The following is a 22,306-nucleotide window of genomic DNA, read 5'->3' as shown; positions in this document are numbered from 1 at the left end:
GGTCAGGAGTCAGGGGTGGGGGAAGCCCTACTCCAGTGGCTCTATATGCTACACACATATTCCCAGAGGGATCTGCTATCCAGCATGTGCATAATCCACTTGGGGTTAAAGGATGAGGCTGGTGTTTATTCTGCACGAAGTAGTTTTTTAAGTCCTGTTCTATCTGATTCTCTGATCCCCGTGAAGAGCTTTCTGATGCCAACTCTGAAGCAGCTCCCCTCTCTGGCAAACAAGGCGGCAGTCGCCCACAACAAATCTGGGAAGGAAGGGGGGAGAGTTCCTGTCGTCGCTGCCCCTAAAGTTAAAGTCACGTGGAACCTTTTTAAAGAAGTTTTCTTTTCTAATACAAAATTAATACTTTCCTTGGTGCTCTTAAAACACCTGGTTTATATCTATTGTAGCACTTATTAATCTGACATATGGTTTAATTAGTTGTGTAAACATGTTCTTCCCATCAGATTGCATTCTTTGAGGTTAGGGATGTGTTATGTTTGTTTCAGAATATTTTGTCCTTAACCTAGTGCTTTGCATAGTGCAGGCTCAATACATGTTGAATCGAACTGAATTAATTATCATAATATACCTCACTGAATTATACCATTACTGGAATAATTAGCATAAAATGAAATTAATGTCTCTAATTAAAGTGAACATTAATTAATTAAAATTAACTAATTTGTCCATAGTCTTGAAGCAAACTAGTGAAATAAATGGGCTCTAAGAAATCCCATAATCCTAAACATTATGAAAAGCTATATAGTTCCTCACATTTTTCTATTTCCTCATCATCGACAGGCTAATCTTTTGATTTCTTTAAATATGAGTTTTTACGTATACCTTCTTGGTTCTCACTAATCATAAATATCCTGCAAATAAAACAGATAAACTAAAGATCATCATATTATTTCTAGTTTTAACAGAAATTAAAGTTTAAAAACAAGGGAAGTCTTGTCCCATGCCGAGGTGCTAGGTCAACACCAAGAAGTAAAGGAAACCACAGAACACTCAATCTTGGGTTCCATTTTGGGAAGCAGCCATTCTGCGCAAAAGTAGGTATGTTACTAGCCACCGCTTCAAATTCTGATGACATCAACTCTGGTAAAGGTCTGGGCAAAATGAAGGTGATTTTCTCTTCTGATTCTGTTTATAGTTTGGTAGATCCTCCATTATTTTAACGATGGCGGTACATGTATTGGAGGCACTGATTTTATGAACATGAAACTAGTTTGGGTTCTGAACTCCTTTATTCCAGTTCAGGAGTTCTTAGAAGAGAATGTGCATCAGCATCACTGACGAAGCTTTTTCACATGGGAGGATGCCTGGCCCCACTCCTGGAAATTCTGATTTGCTGGGTCCAGGGAGGGTTCTGGGAAATTGTATTTTTAAAAATTCTATAGATGCTTCTTATGTGAAATATTAGTTAATAAATTATTGTATGATGCAGTAAGTCCTTGAGAAAAGATACCATGTTGTCCTTTTGGTCTTCCCAGTGCCTAGCACTTTGCTTTGGCCTGTAGTCAGTGCTCAGTGACTGTTAAATGAAGGAATGAATTTTATCACTTCTCCATTTGCTCCTATCTACTTCTATGGAGACATGAAATGATATTGCCTTTGCTTAACACTATAGTCACACAGAAAACAACGTGGATATCCAGTTCGGGTTAAATGTAAATAACTCGTTAACATACAAGACAGGAAAGTCTAGTGCATAATGTAAAGGCATCTTAGAGACAATTTTCAGAGCTTTCAGGACAGCACTGAGAATAAACCTGGTTTTGCAGTGATCAGAGACATTTTAGTAATGTGAAAAATTTATAAAAACGATCACATATGCAACCTGTTTCTAGTACGTTCCTTTATGGTGGATGTTTTCTAAAGTAAAATTAGTATTAAGGTTTTTGTCTTTGTAACTATGTACATAGAATCGGAGTAGAAAGTTTATTTTTTAATACTTTCAAAGAAATTCCACTTAGTTTTCTAACTTTTAAAAGATCAACCTATTGAACTCTAGATAAACAGTCGTAATAATGGCTTTATGCATTTATTCTAAAGAAGAGCTTCAGAAATAAAATCTGGATATAGTAACGTAGTCAAGGGAATACTTACACTCTCACTCTGAAAAGGATTTAAGAAATTTCCCCCCATTTCGCCATCATCCCTAGGAGTGCCCGGCTGATTACTCAGGCTCATATTATTGGGAGAATTCTGTAAACAAGATTTAGAAAACAAAGCATTTTGAAGATTTTAATTTCCCTTTTACATGGTACTGTTTCAAACATGGAATCTATACCATCATCTCTAAGGACAAAGCAGACTTATAATTCCAATCTCAGACTTCTACCATGGATTCTGTTCATTCTTTGCACCTTGACAAGTACTAATGCTTTCCCAAACGAAAATTAAAAAACAGAAAACCCCAAATAGTTCAGTGTAACTCTTCGTCTTAGTCTCAGAATCATTTAGTCCATTTCCCACTCTCAGTTCATAGAGTTCCTAGACTTCTGGAGAGCTTAAGAAACATTCCCAGGAGGGGCATGATGAAGTGTGCAGTCCACCCACTGATCAGGCAGGATGGAACAATAACTTCCCTGGGTGATTTTACTAATCAAACTCGAAAGGTCACTGTTTTGATAAATATTTCCCTTTAATTCTACATGTGGTTTACATAGTAACACGACTTTAACCATTATTTTTATATGAACCATAAAGAAAAAAGGAAAATGGTTAACGATAGTTAAGAACAAGAGAAATAAATACCTCAGGACTTGAGAATTCAGTATGTACTTGTACAGGAAAAGGAGGCTCAGAGGTGGAGTGATTTAGAACCCTTTCCTATCATTTGTTTGAGCAGATTTATTTGAAACTTTTAAGATAAAATGGCTGATATTAGCAATCTAATCAAACACAAAGTTAACAGTATACTGCTTTATATTCTATTTAAGTTCGCTAGTCTTGTTTTTGCTGTGCGATTTTAGCCACGTGAGGTCATCTGATACTCCACGTCGATAGGGAATACAGAATGGCAGCAGCGTGTAAAGCATGCTCACACAGGATTGCAACTATGACTAAGGGATTCTTGTAAAAATAAACTTCAAGGTTAAAAACTTTTACTTGTTATTTCAAATGTAAGCCAGGTTTTAGAGTTTTTTCCTGAGCCGTTGCCATTTTATATTTTGTTTTTGAAGTAAGTTTTTAGATTTTTTTAAACAAAATTGCTCTGAGGATTTTGACTTAACTAAAACCAAGTTAGGCAATAAAAACGAAAATGTCATGAATGGGTTATCCTCAGAAGAATATGTGCTTTTAAAAAATATGGTTAAACTGTAAAGCAGAGACAGGTAGATGAGCTGGTAGAAATAGAGCTTGTATCTTGTCCTGCTGTGCACCCCACAGGGAGGATCTGAGAACAGGGATCCTCTGAAGCCTGTAGGAGCTCCATTTGCCAGTGAACCCCAAGGGCTGGGGAACCAGCTTTATGCTTAATGGCATAAAGAGGATTCTATTTTTTTTTTTTTTTGGAAAAATTTTTTTTCTCTGGAAATGTTAGTTTCCCAAGTATAAAGTAACTGGACTTTGAAATGAATATGGATAACCTGATTTCCTGAAAAAAAAAATTAAGTAAAATTGAAATGCAATTAACTAAGCTATAGGTAACTAAGCTACAACTCATGAATAAAGTTATTAATCAACTGTGTCTTGAAAGCAGGAATGATAATGCTTACTAAGCTCAAAAAAGGGCAAATTTATAAAAACACTATAAGATTTACCCCAAATCTAGAAGTCTTTGGTGAAGGCATATTTGTCATTTCATACATAATGGAGAAACTGGCAATCTTGGAATAAAAAAATAATCTAACATACCTATACAGGGGTATTTGAGCATGTATTTGGAAGCTGCATACTTTTACATATTCAAACAGATATATGAAACGAGCCCTGTCCATCCTTGTGTGATATTCACACTCCTAGCCTTAAGTACATGAGGTGCCCTGAGAGGAGCAGCTTATCTCTGACTAAATTGGGGTGCTCCCAGACTCTGCTGCACTTTTGCCATGTATCATTTCTTTTTTTATTTTTTTAAAAACGTTTTATTGGAGTATAGTTGATTTACAATGTTGTGTTAGTTTCAGGTGTATAGCAAAGTGTATCAGTTATACATGTACATATATCTACTCTTTTTTAGATTCTTTTCCCATATGGGCCATTATAGAGTATTCAGTAGAGTTCCCTGTGTGATATAGTAGGTCCTTATTAGTTGTCTCTTTTATACATAGTAGTGTGTATATGTCAATCCCAATCTCCCAATTTATCCCCTGCCCCTTACCACAGGTAACTATAAGTTTGTTTTCCACATCTGTAACTCTATTTTTGTTTTGTAGATAAGTTCGTTTGTATCCTTTTTTAAAACTCCACATCAAAGTGATATCATTTCTTGATTTGCAATTCTGAAAGTTTGGCTACCTTCAAATTGATTCCTGACTCAAAGTGTCGATTTAAAAATATCTGAAGTTTGAAAGTAACATTACAGTAATATTTAAATACGTATAAAACACTTCATGGTGTTTCTGTTTTCCATGCAATCTTTTCATAGCATGGTGGCTCAGCATTAAACTTTTTTAGGGGGCAGTGGTGGTGGTGTATATGAGAACATTGAGAGGCATATTAAAAGGACACATTCAACACAGAAAACTGAGCTAATATCAGATCTCTGAAACCTGTTCCTATCTAGCTCACTGGGTATATTTGAAAATCATGAAATGATAGAACATCTTTAAAAAATCTGAGGTAATCTATGCAAAATGTTGTGAAAACAACAAAAGTTGCTCAATGAGGAGTCTTAAGGAAATTGTGCTGTCCATGGTCCCTGGGTGACATGATGAAGATATAGCTAAAGATATACTCAGTATTGGTATATGAGGAACAGCTAAGACAGTGGTTCCAAACACCAGCCCAGAGCAGGTTATGACGGTGGGTGGCAATGAACTGTGTGTGTGCTACATTTAACTGTAGCTCTGTTTGTGTGCAGTGTCTCCAGTAGATTTCATCAACAAGGCAAGAATATAATGCACAAAAAGGGCGTAGGTTGGTCAAACAATTTCTTAAAATGGAGTAAGAAATTTAAAAAATGTAATACTGATGCTTGACAAAATACAGGTTTAACTGGAGAATTAGGAAGATGCAGCTAGAGACCCAAGAGCAATTTTGAACACAATTGCTAAGCAGAAGTGGTTAAGATCATCTTCTGATTCACAAACAAGAATGACTAGAAAAAGAATAGGATAAAAAGGAGTGAGCCCAGTAAATAAGAGAAAAGGGAGAAGAGAGCTTCTTGAGATGGCCGGACATGTGGTGGAAAAGGAAGAAGGTGGGGAAAACGAAGTTAGTGACAACTTGCATAGCTTGGAGTAAAAGGCTGAAAAATTCAGCTGTGAGTCGAAAGACATAGGGAAAAAATAATTGGGAGGGGGGTGTACAATACGGTTGATGCTACTGATTAGAGATAAAGTGACAGACAAGTGGAGATGGGACAAACAGTAGTGGTACCATCACCCAGATAGCCTGGTTAGAGCCTGGAGCCAAGGAACGAGGAGTGGGGGCAGGGCAAAAATGAGATGCTTAGGAACCCATTTGAAGGTGGATGCAACCAGTCATTTCTAGTACATTGTTAAGTGACAAGTTTATTACTTGGGCATAATTCTTTTTTTTTAAATTTTTTTCTTTATTTTTACTTATTTATTTTGGCTGCCACGTGCGGCATGCAGGAGGATCTTATTTCCCTGACTAGGGATCGAACCCATACCCCTTGCAGTAGAAGAGCAGAGTCTTAACTACTGGACCCCCGGGGAATTCCCTTGGGCATAATTCTTATGTCAATTGAAATGTACTTGAACTTTCCTTTGTAAAGTTTTTCCCTATTGTATTTGTTTGGTCTCCTTAGTTATACTGAGCTTCTTGAGGGCAGAAACCATATCTTGTTTGTCTTTGGAATTTCATAGCCCAGAATAATGCCTTGGCACATTAATGTTTACTGAATGAAGGAATTCCTGCCGAACTACAAACCATTTGAGGGCAAAGATTATGTTTGTATTTAAAGAAGTCTTTTGTATTTCCCCATAGTGCACAAGGCAATACTCAGTATATAAAAGTACACAATGGGTGGTCAGTTAATGCTTAAAGAATAAACAGTAATCACTAGGCAAGAGAATGTTATCAGTAGCAGGCACAGTGTGGTGGAAAAACTTGCTTCTGGGTATAGGAATGGGAAAATAAGCATAGAAGGAATAGCAATAGATCTGATATGAGGGCAGATTAGAAGATGGTATTTCATTTGTCATTATGGCCCTTAAAATTTTTTAAAGTGCTTTATAAATTACAAAGTACATTCCCATATAGAATTTCATTTACATCTATGTAGTGTACAAGACTATGTCAGTGGAAATTTTATGAAGACGGCCTTAAGCAATCTGGATGTTCCTGTCTTTGTGTAATGAAGAATTATCTTTAGACATTAGAATATGTTTCTCAAATATAACTTAAGACATTTTACTGTGACCACAAAGCACAATTCAGCCATCATCAATTGTTAGATACCTAAGACAGCCAATACAATCACGGTCATCTGGTTTATAAAGGTGCTTCCCAGAAAGAAGGCTCTAACGGTATTATACAATTAATCTTATTTTGAAAACAAGGTTTTTGAAGGCTCACCTAATACTATTTCTCACAGAGGTAAGATGATGCCGTTTGTATATATCTATTTTTAGAAAAGAAAAAGATCTTCCTGATTGTTTCTAAACACAGACATCCAAAGTGCATGATGAAGTTCCTAGGCCAAGCAGCCAAGCGATGCAGATACAATGTCAGAATGCCAATTAAACGCTCTCTCTTTTTTTTTTAGCTTGAAGTCTTAATTTATAAGTTTCTATAGCTCAACTTCATTTTATTTTTCTTGGCATCAGGAATTTTACTTTATTATACATGAATATAAATTCAAAGTGGAATTAAAAATGAAGTCATCCTTTAATGAATTTCTGTATTTATTGATATAAAGAAGACTTCTGAGAGAGTCATTCTAGTGGTAGTTAATAATTAGTTCTTATCAGCCATTCTAAATATACATTTGACCCACAGAGAAGTATTTTAAAATTCATCATGACCTAAAAAGTATTTAGGTATTCTTTAAAAAATATACGGCATCTTAGCAAAGGATTAATTTTAGATACTCAGACAACTGACAGAGGAAAAACAGAGACATGTGCTATTGGAAGGGTCACTTTCCTACTTCTATTAATATAATTTTCTTCTAATTACTTTCTTACTCTATTTTGTGGAACTATAATAATGATTGAGGACATCAGCATTGCCTGATAAGAGTTTGGAATACAAGTGAGATGTATAAATGCAATGCCCTTACAACATATAATAACCACTTTTTCAAATTTACCTCTTTTCATGTTGCTCTAGATTTCTTTACATTTTCAAAAGATTATCTAAAGTATGTCAGTTTGCTTTACAAATGCGTAACATCATAATGTGATTAAACTGATTATTATTTGCTTGGGTATCAATTAATCATGTGTATCACATCCTGTAAATGAATCCTAGCATGCTTTGAAATATTCTTAAAAGGCTAATTTTACCCTTTCCCACAGATTATATGCATTAATATTTTAAACTTCTACTTAATTATATCTGGGCTTCTACTTTCAAACTCTTTAAGAACAAAATTCATAATGTTATTCTCAATCTTAATAAGAGTTCTGTGTGGAATAAAACACAGATAAAAAACAACACAATACATAATACTCACCTTGGAAATACTGTCCATATCTCCTGAGCCTAAAACAAAATATGGAAAGAAAGCCTTTATTAGGTAATGATTCTATCTGTAAATTAAACACTCCTTTAAAATAAACTAATGTAGTAATGCAGTACACTGTATGTATTTTGCAGTGTATATCTCCTGGAGTTTTGAATCTCAAAAAACTACTTTTCTCTTATACTGTGTGGTAAGTAAGTATCATCTGATGACAAATGCAAGGAAGAGTTGTACCTTTCCTTCCCAATCATCTACTTTTTTTGGTAATGGCAGAATAAAAAACTATTGCTGTCATAAATTCCTGAAAGTGAAACAGTAGACATATATATCCTACTCAATTCAAAATTTTAAAATGTGTACACTAATACACATGTGTATATATATATTTATAGATATGTAAATAGAGAGCAAGAGAGAGAGAGAGATCTCTATTTTCTGAAATGATGCTTCTGTACATCTGATAAAGTACAAAACAGGCATTTGCAACAATACCTGACAAGATTCTGAACCATGTTTTACTATAATAACCAAAATCAAAGTATAATATTTTAAAGAAAATTTTGGCAGCAACAAATATTCATGGCAATCCATCAAAAGTAAAAATGGGGCTTCCCTGGTGGCGCAGTGGTTGAGAGTCCGCCTGCCGATGCAGGGGACACGGGTTCGTGCCCCGGTCCGGGAAGATCCCACATGCCGCGGAGCGGCTGGGCCCGTGAGCCATGGCCGCTGGGCCTGCGCATCCGGAGCCTGTGCTCCGCAACGGGAGAGGCCACAACAGTGAGAGGCCCGCGTACCAAAAAAAAAAAAAAGTAAAAATGTCTTCAAAATGTAACATTGTGGTTTTATTTTAATTCTGAGGAGAAATGGACAATCAATACTAATTTCTTACTTAAGAAATGGAATCATAACTTAGGTAACAAAGAAAATTAATCAGATCCTCGCCACATTTTTAGCTTTATTTTTAACTATTTAAATAATTTTCCTGGCATAAAAATACTATAATATTTTAATAGTACAGCATTCAGCAGACAGTCACAAATAAAGTAAAGGCTTATTAGCATTAGTTTATAAATAGGCATAATGTTAAATACTGAATGTATATATGCAATTATGTATCTATAAATATATGCAACAATATTCATTATAGATGACAAGTATATGTGAAACTATTTTACAAATTCTGTTCTAGTGAGTAATATAACTAAGAATCTTCTCACTATGACCAAATGCCATCTTTTTGTGAATGATTTTACAAATTAAAACACTGGAAAGTAAATTATTTTGCAATAAATTAGAAAGTAAAATTCTAGAATGGTGCTATCCCCAGTAGAACTTTGTGTGATGCTGGAAATGTTTCCTTGTGCTGTCTGTTACGATAGCCATTAGCTCATATGACTTTATGCACTTGATATGTGGCAGTGCAACTGAAGAACTGAATTTTACATTTCATTTGATTTAGAATTAAGTAGTCACACATGACTAGTAACTACCATAACTAGACAGTGCAAATTAACATTTTGAAAACGAGGCAAAACAAGCATGGATCCTTAAAAGCACAAAAGTCTATCAAAAAAAAAGTCTATCAAAGTGTTGTAAATAATTTCTTGATTATTGAAGTTACATAGCTTTTTGAAGTATCAGAGGATGGCATTTCCTGACCTAGGGTGGGGTTGTGAAATCCGTGTATAACCTGAGTTACTCATGGCATAGTTTCTGCAACTTAAGTAAAAGATGGTTCTTTTTCAAAAGAAAAAATTATCACAAACCTCCAACCCCACTGTCAGCTTTTAAAATAGTTTATGATATATGATGATGATAAACATACAAACATAAAATGAGTGCCTTTTTTCCCTTGTTTTGGTTTTGCCTTTGGCCTGCCTACATATACAGTATGCTGTGTGACCATGTCAATTTTGTACCCCTTGTCCCTGTTTCTCACTGCTGTGAAACTTTGTGTTCACCTTGCAGATATTTGGCTTCATTTGGTAAGAAAACATCATTTATGAAGTATGTTTACAACCATTATTTGCACTACTTGAAATCAGCTTTATCATGAACACAATGTGGGCAGTGTTCTCTTAAGAGAATCATTCAGATTATCCAGAATATGATTACCTATTTTACTTTTTAAAAAGAGACAAACATTAAAATACAAAAACAAAATCAAGAAATTCTTGCAGAGGACTGAAGTTCCTCTGAGACTGTGTCTATAGACCTTTGGAGACAAAGGAACCCACTGTGAGGATACCATGGTCCTCTAGGTGCCCAAAGCAGCAGTGTCTCCTTTCATCATAAACACTCAGATTTTGATAAGTTCAAGTAAATACCTGTGAATATGAGCTAGGTTAGAACAATTCTCACATATCTGATTTTCCAAATAATCTCTAGCCATCATAGCAAATATCCTATGGATTAAACTATCAGTTGTAGATAAAAGCTGAAGCATTTCAAAATGAGTTCCTATAAAAAGAAGAACTTTGCAAATCATGATATCCACTATGTAGAATTAAGGTTTTGTTTTGAATTCATTTCTGAACATCAGATTTAATATCCTTACCTAAAGAGCCATTCATGTGATGTGACTCCATTCCTCCTAATCCACCCATGGGACCATCTGACCCAGGGCCCATTGGAAACTATTTTAAAAATGGAGAAAATGACTGTGATCACATTGAAAACAATTGTTCATCTCAATGTCACAATACCTATCTTCAACACTGTAAGACACTTCTATAACTTATTTTCATTTCCAAATTATGGAGACTATTTTCCTAGATTTTTTTCCCAGCCTTCTAGATTCTCTAACTGGACTGCTACTTTCCCTCATTCCATCTTCTCTATGTTCTAGATCTTCAGGCTAATCCTCATTCATATCCAAAGTTTTCTTCAGATATCCTTAACCAGAAAGCACATATATTCCAGTGCAAATAAGAAGATAAGTATTCTATGCTATTGACAAATTTTGCTATTATAAACCAGAGGTAATTCTTAAGAAGCTGCTAAAGGTATTGGCTTATTAATAATAATAACTGAACATTATATGCCAACATTAACATTTTTCTTAGCAGACAATCTATCTTTGGTCAACTGGACATGATAAATAATTTCATCTTGCAGGTTAAATACATTTAGCTCCTTGGGGATAGCTGAATATAGCTAAGTCTTTTTGGCAGTCTCAACTATGTCAGTTCAGTCACAATTAGGCATTCAATAGCAGTTATATTTAACATTCTTTAAAGTAGTGATATTTCATTTTCAAGTGAAACCTTACATTAGAAGCCTAGTACAACACAGATGTAAAGATATGTGCTGTGGTAGAGTTGGTGGTGGAGAGCCCATGACCTGCCCACTTAGTCTCTCCCTCAACTCCCTGGAATACTTCTAAGGAAACTCAGACTTCATTTTGAAGACAGGCTATCTATAATTACCTTATGTTTACAGTTAAGATAGATTACTGAAAACACTTGTTCTTAAAATTTCCCATGCCCAAATCATTTCTTCCATGTTGTATGGTGCAGAATACTGAATGTGTTGCGTGTATGTATGTGTATAGATGGGATTGTGGTGGTTACTAATCATGTAGGCTTCGGGGGAAGATTGCCCTGAGTGGACACCCTGTATACCACTGACTCTGTGTGGAAAGAAGATAGCTTTCCATTACCGTGCTCACACAAACCACATGCTTATACATTTTCACAGGATAATGCCAATTCTGTTGCCTAAAATTTTGTTGCCTAAAACACATGGATGAATTGTGTTTTTTGGTTTTTTTTTTTTTTCAGTAAACAACTTGGAATATGCACGCCTCTAATGAGAGGTCAAAGAAATTAACTTTGAACTTACTGTTGTTTTTCGGGTTTTTTTCAAAAGCATACTTTAGATCTGGGCTGAGAAACTGGTGCCGGTGAGGCCAACAGCCTGTGAACCTCCTTGGTTTGGTCCTTTTATCCGGCCCCCACTATGCTTTAAACAACACTAAGACTGTAGGTATTATACTTGAAACACATAATACTGCAGTCCCAGTCCTCAGCAGGCATTTGCTTTGACTACCTCTGGCTGAAATGAATGACATTTGGAAGAGTGACATATTCAGCTTCTGCTTCTCTTGAATCTCTTATCTTTGTAACAAGTAAGAGAACCAGAATGGAACACACTTGGATGATATCAGTTTAGCTGTCTGCAGAAATGTCTTCAGTACCATATGCTCCTGGTTTCCTCCCTTATTCCCTCCCTTTCAAATATCAAGTTTTAAGATCTGAAATTGCAGTATGAAGAGCTTTTCTACATTTGTACTGCATTTCTAAAATGAACATTGTTCATGATCATATTCAGTGTTCTTTAAAATCTCTGTGAAAACACCTTTTAGACATTACTGACAGAAAATTGTTTCTTTTTCCTGAAAAAGAATTTATTTGATTATACAAAGGGAACACTGGTAATTGAAGGCAGTGCTGCTTAACAGAAATAATATGTAAGGTTCAAATGTGAACTATGTAAATAAATTTAGATTTATTAGCAGCCATGTTTAAAAAGTAAAATGAAACAGGTGAAGTTAATTTTAATAATTTTATTTACTTATATAATCAAAATTATCAAAATAGTCAGTATAAAATTTTAATGAGCTATTTTATATATTTTTTCATATTAAGTCCTCAAAATCCAGGGTGTGTTTCATACCTGCAGCACATCTCAGTTTGGACTAGCCATATTTCAAGTACCATAACATACTGGACAATTTAAAGTTTCCCTTTGCTAGGAAGCTCAACTATAATATTTCATCCCCAGTTTTTGGTATACCTTTGGAAATTCTTTATATGTGTTTTGATTTTTCTTTAATTTGAGCTACCTTTTATTCATATATATATATATCTATGTATTAACTGTATTTTCTTACATTTTTTTGTTAATATGTAGTCTTATAGATATCATTTTTCTGTACACGTTCGTGGAAAAATCATGACCTATGCTTTATTAAGTACACTCAAATTCTTTCTGTAGAACTGCTTCAGTTCTATATTTAAACTCGAGATTTCAAAAATTTAAAGAAAAACAGGCATATTCAACTTCCTAATTTAGTTTCAAGTTTATCAGGAAAAAAAAACCAACCACCTGAAGAAACCAGTGATGTGTAAAATGAGGTGAACATATGATTACACATTAACTGTCACTTTCAAATAGTCAATATTAATTATTAGGTATTCGAGATAAAATAAGGCTACATATCAACATTTTATAATTAAGTTCTGTTTTACATTTACATTATATTGATATGAAATCTCTTGTTATATATTATGTTTTTTTCCAACCCAGAACATAGAATTTGATTTTTTGATATCCAGTAAGATCCTGGATAATAAAATATAAAGCTTAAACAGTATCAAGGAAAAGGAATGTACTTAGAGTTTGAGTCTTCAAATACATTCCAAATATTTTAAAAAATGCATAGTTACATTAGGCCTGTTAGGTCCAGGAGGTACTGCATTCATTAAAGTATACATGTTGTCTCCAGAGTTGGTTGAGTCTGAAACAAAATATTACTGAATTAATATCTTTCATTATAATCTATGCCCAATTCATCACAAAATAATAATCAAAGATGATCTGGACACTTATGCATATTTATAGCTACAGCACTTGAAATAGTCATTACTAATGTTCAGAAACAAATATCTGTAAGTCATTTTCTGACCCCAAAATTATCATTCTGAGGTTGTAAATTAGGAATATCTGCCTAATATATTAGGAATAATCACTTGAATAATTCAGATCAAAAGGAATATTACTTTAAGAGTCTAAAGAGTTACTGTAAATTTTTTCTTCTTTAAAAAACATGATCTCTTTTGATTTCTCTAAGCAATTTATATGTATACATATATCAGAAATCTCTTAAAATTCAGATTTAGTAGCTTTTTACTTATTATTTCCTTAGGCTTCTTATAGACCAATTAAAAAATAGTTTATTTAGCTAATAATTAATAAAAGCTGGTGGAATATCCTGGTTTAGTTCCCACAGAAAGATATTAGAACGAGACTATACAACTGGAATGAAAATTCTCTTGCTTGAAGTAAAAGCCAGCTTCCACTAGTACAACTTTTGATAAATTTCTTTTCATTCATTTTATTTTTGATTCATTATAATAAAAATAACTGTAGTGTATAGCCACATAAATATATGTAACATTTTACATTTCATGTCTATTAGCTAGTCCTAATTAAGTCTCTGAGTATATGTGTTTATAATGTATAGCCTAGAGTGAATGGCTTAATATTTTATATTTAGGAACTATCAATTATAAAATGCTTTGCTATTTTTCCACAATTATATAGTTCTCTTAAATATAATGTTACAGGCTTCTATTTTGAAAAAGATGTTTTTCAAATGTTTTGTACTGATTCAAGGCAGAAGATAAAAATTATTTGCTTTCTCATGGCAATAACCATAGAGTGAGAAATGGGCAATTACTTTTCCTCTTGTTTTGTGATTATTAGACGTTAACTTATTATTTTAGAGTAGGTTAGATGCCATTTATACTTTGTAAACAGTGATCCATAAACCTAAATATTATTTTTTACTTCTAGATTAATACATCATATTGTTGAGAAAGTTGAAATGCCCGCCTCTGGTTGACCTCTGTTTGTTTATACTAAGTAAGCTCCTAATCTACTTTTGTGGCCTTAACTATTTTTACATCCTTATGTACACTATACTCCTGTCAACCCAGGCCACTTTTTCTTTCTTGCATATGATCAGCCTTTTCCATCACCTTATTTTTGTTCTTTCTTCTCTGAGCATCTTCTCAACACAATTTCCACTTATTGAAATTATACTCTCACTATTCAAGGCCCATTGCCAATGCTACCTCTTCCATGAAGTTTTCCCCTGATACTTAAAAGTATGTGAGTGCTCTTCTACCACTGAATTCTGCTTTGCATTATAGTTAATATTTTGTCTTATTTTTCCCCCCTGCTTCAAACTAGGTTATAATTTCTTTGAGAGGAGGAAAGGGACCATATCTTACTCATGTTGTGTACTATAAACAATAAATATCTACTAACTTAGATTCAATTCATGGCATAAACTCTATCCCATAAAAATGTATCTTTCAGAAAAGCTGGAATTGTTTTTTAAACATAGGAAACCTTCAAATGGTTTTTCACCTTTATTAGCCTTACTAACTTTACTTACTAATTTTAGCAATTAATTTGAAAGGAAAATGGGCTGTATATTTAAAAATATGTAGAAAGAAAACTTTATTGCTTTTAAGACCAATCAAATATAATTGCATCTGAAAATGAAAAAACATTGAGTGAATAAGGTTGGTATTTTTTAGAAAATGTCTGATTTATTTTTATATACAAAAAAACTTTACAATAGATATTCTGGCACCTATTTTTTGGAGAGTGGGGGATACTGGCTTCATATTAGAGGACTGACTGTGATAAAGGATGAGTACATAAAAGAATAGGCAGAAAAGCTAGCAAGGTATACTGGTGGCAATTTCTGGCTTGAAAGGAATAAGTGATAAGATTACTTATCACCTGAAAAGTTTAGTGTTACTCCAAAAACTTTCTTTGAGTATGTAGTGAAGTATTTATTAATCACATGCTACCTTCATAAATTAAACCTTAACTTCACCAAAAGGATTGCAAATGTGGGCAAGATGTTCAATTCATATACTTCTATCTTCAATGAATTTTGTTTCACTTCACTGAAGATGTTCTGAGGACAGAGATCCATGAAATATTTATGATATATTCCAAAGAGTTAGTGAGGCAACATAAAATTTTGAATTAATCATCAAATTTATGCTTTTTCTAAATTAAAGATTCAAAACTTAAAAATATTGATTGGTATGATTAATGATATTTAATTTCAAACTTCTGTGTATCTTAGATTTCAACAAATTCGTAAGAACATACAAATTTAACAGTGCAACATAATAAAAAATTTTTTCTAATTATAAAAACTTCCCATATATTTCATTACCCAGAAGTTAAAACTGACAAAGTCTTAGTCTATTTCTTTGTTATCTACTTTTTAGATTTCAGGGTAATATATTTTAGTTTTTTTGGCCACACCATGCGGCTTCCGGGATCTCAGTTCCCAAACCAGGGATCAAACCCATGCTCTCTACAGTGGAAGCATGGAGTCTTAACCACTGGACCATCAGGGAAGTCCCAGATTTCAGGGTAATATATTTTAAAATAACACTGTGATCATATTGTATTAAATCATGGACATTTATTTCTCTGTGTCATTAAAATTTCTTTGATAATAATTTTAATGGCTACATTTTAGTCCATAAAACATTAATTTAAAAACATCACTAAAATCGGATTAGGCATGAAGGTTGTTTCTATTATTTAACTATTGGCTATAACAAATGAGCATCATTCTACGTGATTCTTGGATTGTACCTCCAGTCATTTCTAGTAGTAGGATTATAGTGTCAAGTGGTATGAGCTTTTTCACGGCTCTTGCTACATGTTGCCAGGAGCTTTCTAGGAGGGCTATGCTACCATCAGAGGCCTCAAGACACAACACATTTAATAGGTTGTATTAAAGTCTCAAAGGAAAGAGATATTTAAAATAACTACATGATTCCAGGAATATTAAAGTATTTTGGTTTAAAAGGTTAAAAAACTTTCCCCACTACATAGTGGGTTAGCTAACTAGTAAATACCTATAGACATGTAGGATAAATGATATTGTAAGCACGTCCACATCTATCTTAGATGCTAGATATGGTGGGGCTGATTTGCTGTATTAAACCTAATGGATCCATGTATTTCATGTGTTACTTATGCAGAATTTTTCTTAAGTTGTGAGGTTTGGATCTTTTCCACAGTCTCAAGCAAACTTTTAGTCAGATAAATTATTGGGCAATTCATACAGATCAACACAGTTTTCATTCTGGTTAAATCTATTACCTACACAACAGGAGTTTTCTAAATGCTTAAAGTAACTGGACAATAGTTACTTAAGAACACTATTTCTTCCTACTTGCTACCTCTACGCAACTTGTGAAACCACCAGTGACGTAGAGAATACTACTAACTTTCTTTCATAACAATTTCTGTATTTTGTGATTTTACTCTAAGAATCAAATGCCCACGTGGCTAGTTCGATTACAATACCTGCTGGACTAGGCATGATGGGTGTTCCTGGTGGCCCTCCACCTCCTGGAGGACCCTAAATAATTACACAAAATTTCAGTAAAAATAAGGCATTGCATTAAACAATATAAGGAAAAACAGAAGTTAGACTTTATAATAATCCAGTTTGAAAACAGAAGAGGAAATACATTTTCTCCATAATTTATTTTCTTTGAATGCACAATCATTTCAATGTTATGCAAAATATAATTTAGCTTAAATATGCTGAGATTGTTTTGACAAGTTTCCAAAAACAATGAGCCTGTAACGCTGATTTATGATTCATGGCTTAATGACATCAGGTATAAGGTTAAGGAGAAACCATTTAATAAGGCCTTTACAAATCCCATACAATAGAAATCATTCATGTGTATCTGTGATTTAGCTTACTGTAATTTTCTTACATTTTGTATCACTGGTTTTTATAGGCAACTGAAAATCAAAAGATATTCACATGTTTAAAAAAATACATTGATGCTGTTTCTTCTGCCAGCATCAACTGCAACATTTTGGATGCACTGTACCTCCAGCTATCACATCAACTAGAAATGAGAGGTAATGCTGACTGATTTGAGGGTTTCTAAGGCTGTAGGTACACAATCAATTTGAAATGGATGTTAGGTGACTCAAGTTAATTCAGTTATTTCATGCAACCAAAATGGATAATTCAGGCAATGAGTTTTAGAATGTTCAGGCTTACAGTAATCCAATTAACTATTAAGTGGCTAAATTTTTGCTTCATTTGGAGTGCACAGACATAGCCCACTAATTATTTCAAATAATATATGTATTGCTATTTATTAAACAGCTTAAATTTACTTTCAAATAAGTCTATAAGTTCATAAAACTATACATATCAAGCTTATTTTTAATTGACTTTAAGAAAAAATAGGTTTTACTCAAACTTTTTTACTTTCATAGAGATTGTACAAAAAGTTAGACTTGCTTAGCTTGTATAGTTTAAAGGAATACTGAGCACTAAGTTCACAGGTCCAAAACAGCGTGTGCTTTTCGTTATGCTCACAGAACACTGTTTCCATGGAGGGTAAAATGCGCGTTGATCTTCTTCCTAAGTACTCCTTTTTTCCTACTCTGGTTAACCACCACCTCTGAAAAGTTCTTTAGGAAAGATTTTTTTTTACCGGTTTACCCTTGCTACTCTGTTAGGCAATTCCCTCTAAATATTATAAACAAATTATCTTTTATGATGGCCTTGAGATACAGCAAGGATTATAATGTGATGATGGTTAAAAGGTCATTTGCAAGTTCAAGAGGTCATGTAAAACCTGCTGATTTGACGAATGTAAATAATTGGAAATTTTTAACATGTACTAAGTGATAAGAAGAAGAATAAGTGGTCTCGGTTTCTAAGAATGAAAACTAGCCCTCCTCCCCCAAATTACTAGTCATTATTCTGCTATCTAATTCTCTTTGTGATTGGGAGAAAGTTTAATGTCTTCTTAGACTCTGTGTATGGCAAGTGCGGTGGGGAGGAAGTGTAGATTATTCTGAAGAACTGCAAATTCAAGCATATCATTGCGTTACTGGGATGGCTTTCTTCATGATTGGACAGTGTATTGCAGTGGTTTACAGAAACATATGCTGAAGTAAAACACAGTACTCAGGGCAATTTCGGCCAGATTGATAACTGTTTCACTGATGAACATCAACATATGTACTGAGGTTGGCAGACGAAACAACTCAATACAAATCAGATGTTCATTTCTTGGCCAACACACAGGGGCTCTTCTTAACATCTGGACAATTATTTCATTGCCCAAATAGAACATAACATCAATTCTTATGAGCAAACAAACCCAAATGTACTTACTACATAATTCCCAGGAGATGCTGAGGAGTATGGTATCTGGAACATGAACAGGACAAAAAATATACATATTTTGATTCATGTGGCAGTATGGAGACTGACCTAAAATGAATCTGTTTTCTAACTTTTGTCAAGGTTTAAAATTTATCACAAAGGATAAAGGCATTTATATATGTCTGAGTGCTAGAAAACTGAATAAAATGCAGAATTATCTTGATTTACAAAAAAGAGAGGATTTTAGTCAAGAGAAATTTAGATAGAATTACAGCATCAAGTTATATTGATTTCAGGGCAGTTGTACTCACTGCTTGATACAATGACACTTATTTTGTAATTAAAAAGATATATATTTGTGCAGCTAAAAACCAGGAACCAGAATTTTTCAAATTAGTAGCCTTTACAGATGCAATTTCTAATTTATGTGCATTCTGGGATACATTATTTTTTTTAAAGACAGTTTCAGGCTACTATATTCATGCAGTAGTCAATACTTGATATATAAACCTCACTTTTTTCCCCCTTTCCTTTCTAATTAGCTTCTAGAAAACAATATAATGAATGCAAAAGATTTTGTTAATGTAAGTCTCTGAAGACTACTAATTTGTGTGGCTCAGATATGGGTAACATATTCCCTCTTTCCCTTCAAATCAGGCTCCTAACTAACTAAGCTCTTTTCTAGAGATTAGAAGGTATTAATACAACATTGCTATGATAATTTAAGAAACGAAAACTGGAAAACATATATTTAAAAATAACCCCTTAACTGTGGATATTAATAGAGAAGTTAAATCCAAATATTCTTTTTTCACACAAGCTCACTAGCTTACATCCTTCTGCACATCTAGAAGAGATATTTTTGCCTTATTCTGAAAAAAGCCAGTAAATTACTGTCTTCTTGGAGTAGGACAGCCAGGGCCAAAATAGGACCTTAAGAGTGGTGAAAAGATTATAATGCCTGTACCTAAATGTTCCCTCCACCCCAACTCCTTCCTGATAGTTAAACATGAATAACATGAAATAATAAAGTAAGCAGAAAGAAATACAACAAAGTTATGGTTTTCCTTTGATTTTAATATTGAGTTATTTGAAAGCTCTCTCCTCATTGTTTGGTGTCCTTGCTTTGCCTTAAGCACAGACCACAGGTGTCTGAGCCTCTGGTTGGTCCACCTATGGGTAACTCAGCACTGCAGGTGGCCGTTACCGGAGTGTCCAGTATCACTAGTGATGACCATCACTTCTATGAGTATGCGGATCCCTATGGCAGTAGACATTTACTCGACTTGGTGAATGAATATAGCTTTGCTCTCTAGGGTCCTCTGCAGTTCATGATTACTATCCATCCTCTGCTTATTATTTTAAACATGTGCACCTGCCCTCTCCAAATCACCAACTTATCTGTTGGCTCCAGTTTTCACCTCCTTACAACTTTAGCACCTGGCTCATGTTCTTCTGCCTCTATTGCCTATCGTCATCCTTAAGCAACTTCAAGATATGATCTAACCACTCTTTAGATCTTTGGAATTTACACTCACTGCCTTTCCTTTCCTTTCCAATATACCCCCCTTTTCCATTTCTGAGCACGAATACATCCTAAAAGTTTTTGCACAGAGATCTAAACAACTTTCCTGACTGACATTTTTCTTGTTCCTCATGGCACTCACAAATAACACTCTATATTCCAATCAGAATCTTATCCTATCACAATTCCTCTTTAATTTTGGCTTACACTCACTGTTTCTACCTCATAGTCTTTTTTGCCCTCATTAAGGGAAAGGAGGATTTGGGCTCCTACCCCTAACACTTTACGGAACCTGCATTCTTGTAAATTACATCAGCATCTGCCAGCCTAGCCTGAGAAACAAAATATGACAATGTAGGTAGAAGTACTGTGTGGGTATAGAAGACGTATTTGAGCTGGGCAGCTAGGACGCTGTTGGAAATAGGGAGTCACAGGTTTGAGAGAGACATGTTCAAATTTATGTTTTAGTAAGATAACTCTAGAGGCATTATGGAACATGAATACCATTTAGGAGACCATTGCAAAAAGTCTAGGCAAGAGATAGTAAAAAGTGTTCTAGGCAGGGCTGATTAGGATACATAGGAGTAAGAGAATTTGACAGACTTTTCACAGATGTACTCCTCAGGGCTTGATGACAAACTGGGTGTGGTGGACAAGGGAAGGGAGAAGTTAAGGTGATCCTGAGGTTTCCAACTTGCTGACTGGGTGGATGATGGTGCTACTAATTTATATATAGGGAATTTAGGAAGTGGGGGACAAGTTTGGGGAATACCTGACATGTTGAATTGGGAAGCACTAATAGACACTGAGTTAGATCTGATCAACAGATATTTGGAAACAGAGGTCTAGAACTCATTCGAGATCAGGACTAGAGATAAAGCTTCAATTGAATAAATTTCCATTTTGTGCTGGGCACGAGACTTTAATCTAGGCTTTGATTAGATTTAGTGATAGTTGAAAGTGTTAAAATGAAAAAAAAAACAAAAAAGCCCAAGACTGGAATTAAAGAACATTACCAGTTAAGAAAGGGCGGATAATGTGACTGGAGGAAAATCAGGAGAAAATATCTTACAAAAAATCAAGCAAGTTAGACTTTCAAGAAGCAAGGAGTGGGGGCAGCTTGGCTAGGAAATGCCTAAACTGGGCTTATTTTTGAGCTCTGTCAGGCTCAAGTCTTTCAACCTTTCTGTGACACACCTAAGAATAAATAATAAAAAGGAATATGCTAGTACAAATATGGAAAAAAATAAACATTATTTAAACGAAGAAAAGAAATGAAGAGACATTTAAACAAAACCAAGCTGTCAAATATTTCAAAGGTCAGGTACGCTGAGGACAGAAAATAAGTCATTATTTTTGGTTGGTAAGTAGAAGGTCACTAGTAACCTTCAGAATAGTACTTTTCATGGGGATTGAAACGGTTGAGAAGTCAATTCAATCAATCTTCGTCCATCACCTGTTATAGCTCAGGCACTGCACTACCACATAGTAATGAAACGGAAAAGAGGATCAAAGAATTCACTGCCCAGGAGAATGGTGGTGAGGGATTCAATGTGTGAGAGACACTGGATGGTGGTTTGAGACTGAGGAGGGGTTGAGAGAAGTTTTCTATCAGTTGCCCCCTCCCAACTCTAGAGGAGTGAAAGACTGGGGGTTTTAAGGTTGTCTTGGGATTTTGTTCATTGGCACAGTGTTAGGGAAAGTTCCAGCCAATGGAAAGGGACTGATGAAAACTCCTTTAGAAAATGAATGAGCAAGATATGCAGAGACATCAAGACATGGAATAAAGAGAACAGATAAAACAGTTAGCATTGAGAAGAACATTTCTGAGACAAGCGGAAAGAAAAACAATTAAAGGTCTTATAATATTGGAGGTAAGGGTAGAATTTGAAGAAATTTGAGTCTAATGGTGTTTTGTTTTTTTTCCTCTATAAAATATGAGACAAGTTTAGCTAATAGAGAAGGGGCCAAAGATAAGAAGTGC

At 34.4% G+C, this 22,306-nt stretch overlaps 1 protein-coding gene across 5 annotated transcripts in view; it reads right to left on the bottom strand.

Moving 5' to 3' along the window:
- Nucleotides 1-22,306, bottom strand: part of SSBP2 (single stranded DNA binding protein 2) — a gene marked incomplete at its 3' end in the record, with an annotated part of 303,480 nt that overhangs the window by 7,242 nt on the left and 273,932 nt on the right. For 2 of the 5 annotated variants that reach the window (XM_082622327.1, XM_082622325.1), the window contains 6 exons: nucleotides 18,807-18,842; nucleotides 16,958-17,012; nucleotides 13,270-13,340; nucleotides 10,377-10,455; nucleotides 7,811-7,839; nucleotides 2,107-2,205 (listed from right to left, as the gene is read on the bottom strand). In XM_082622327.1, the coding sequence (XP_082478453.1) occupies nucleotides 2,107-2,205; nucleotides 7,811-7,839; nucleotides 10,377-10,455; nucleotides 13,270-13,340; nucleotides 16,958-17,012; nucleotides 18,807-18,842 (369 nt within the window). Of the gene's footprint in view, nucleotides 1-2,046; nucleotides 2,206-7,810; nucleotides 7,840-10,376; nucleotides 10,456-13,269; nucleotides 13,341-16,957; nucleotides 17,013-18,806; nucleotides 18,843-22,306 lie in introns of those variants that run through there. The other 3 variants (XM_082622326.1, XM_082622324.1, XM_082622328.1) reach the window with 2 other exon arrangements.

Source organism: Mesoplodon mirus, assembly GCF_964341445.2.
Source record: "Mesoplodon mirus genome assembly, chromosome: 5".
NCBI classification, from domain to species: Eukaryota; Metazoa; Chordata; class Mammalia; order Artiodactyla; family Ziphiidae; genus Mesoplodon; species Mesoplodon mirus.
The sequence above is the reverse complement of the archived record's forward strand: the minus strand, read 5'-3'. Positions and strand labels throughout refer to the sequence as shown.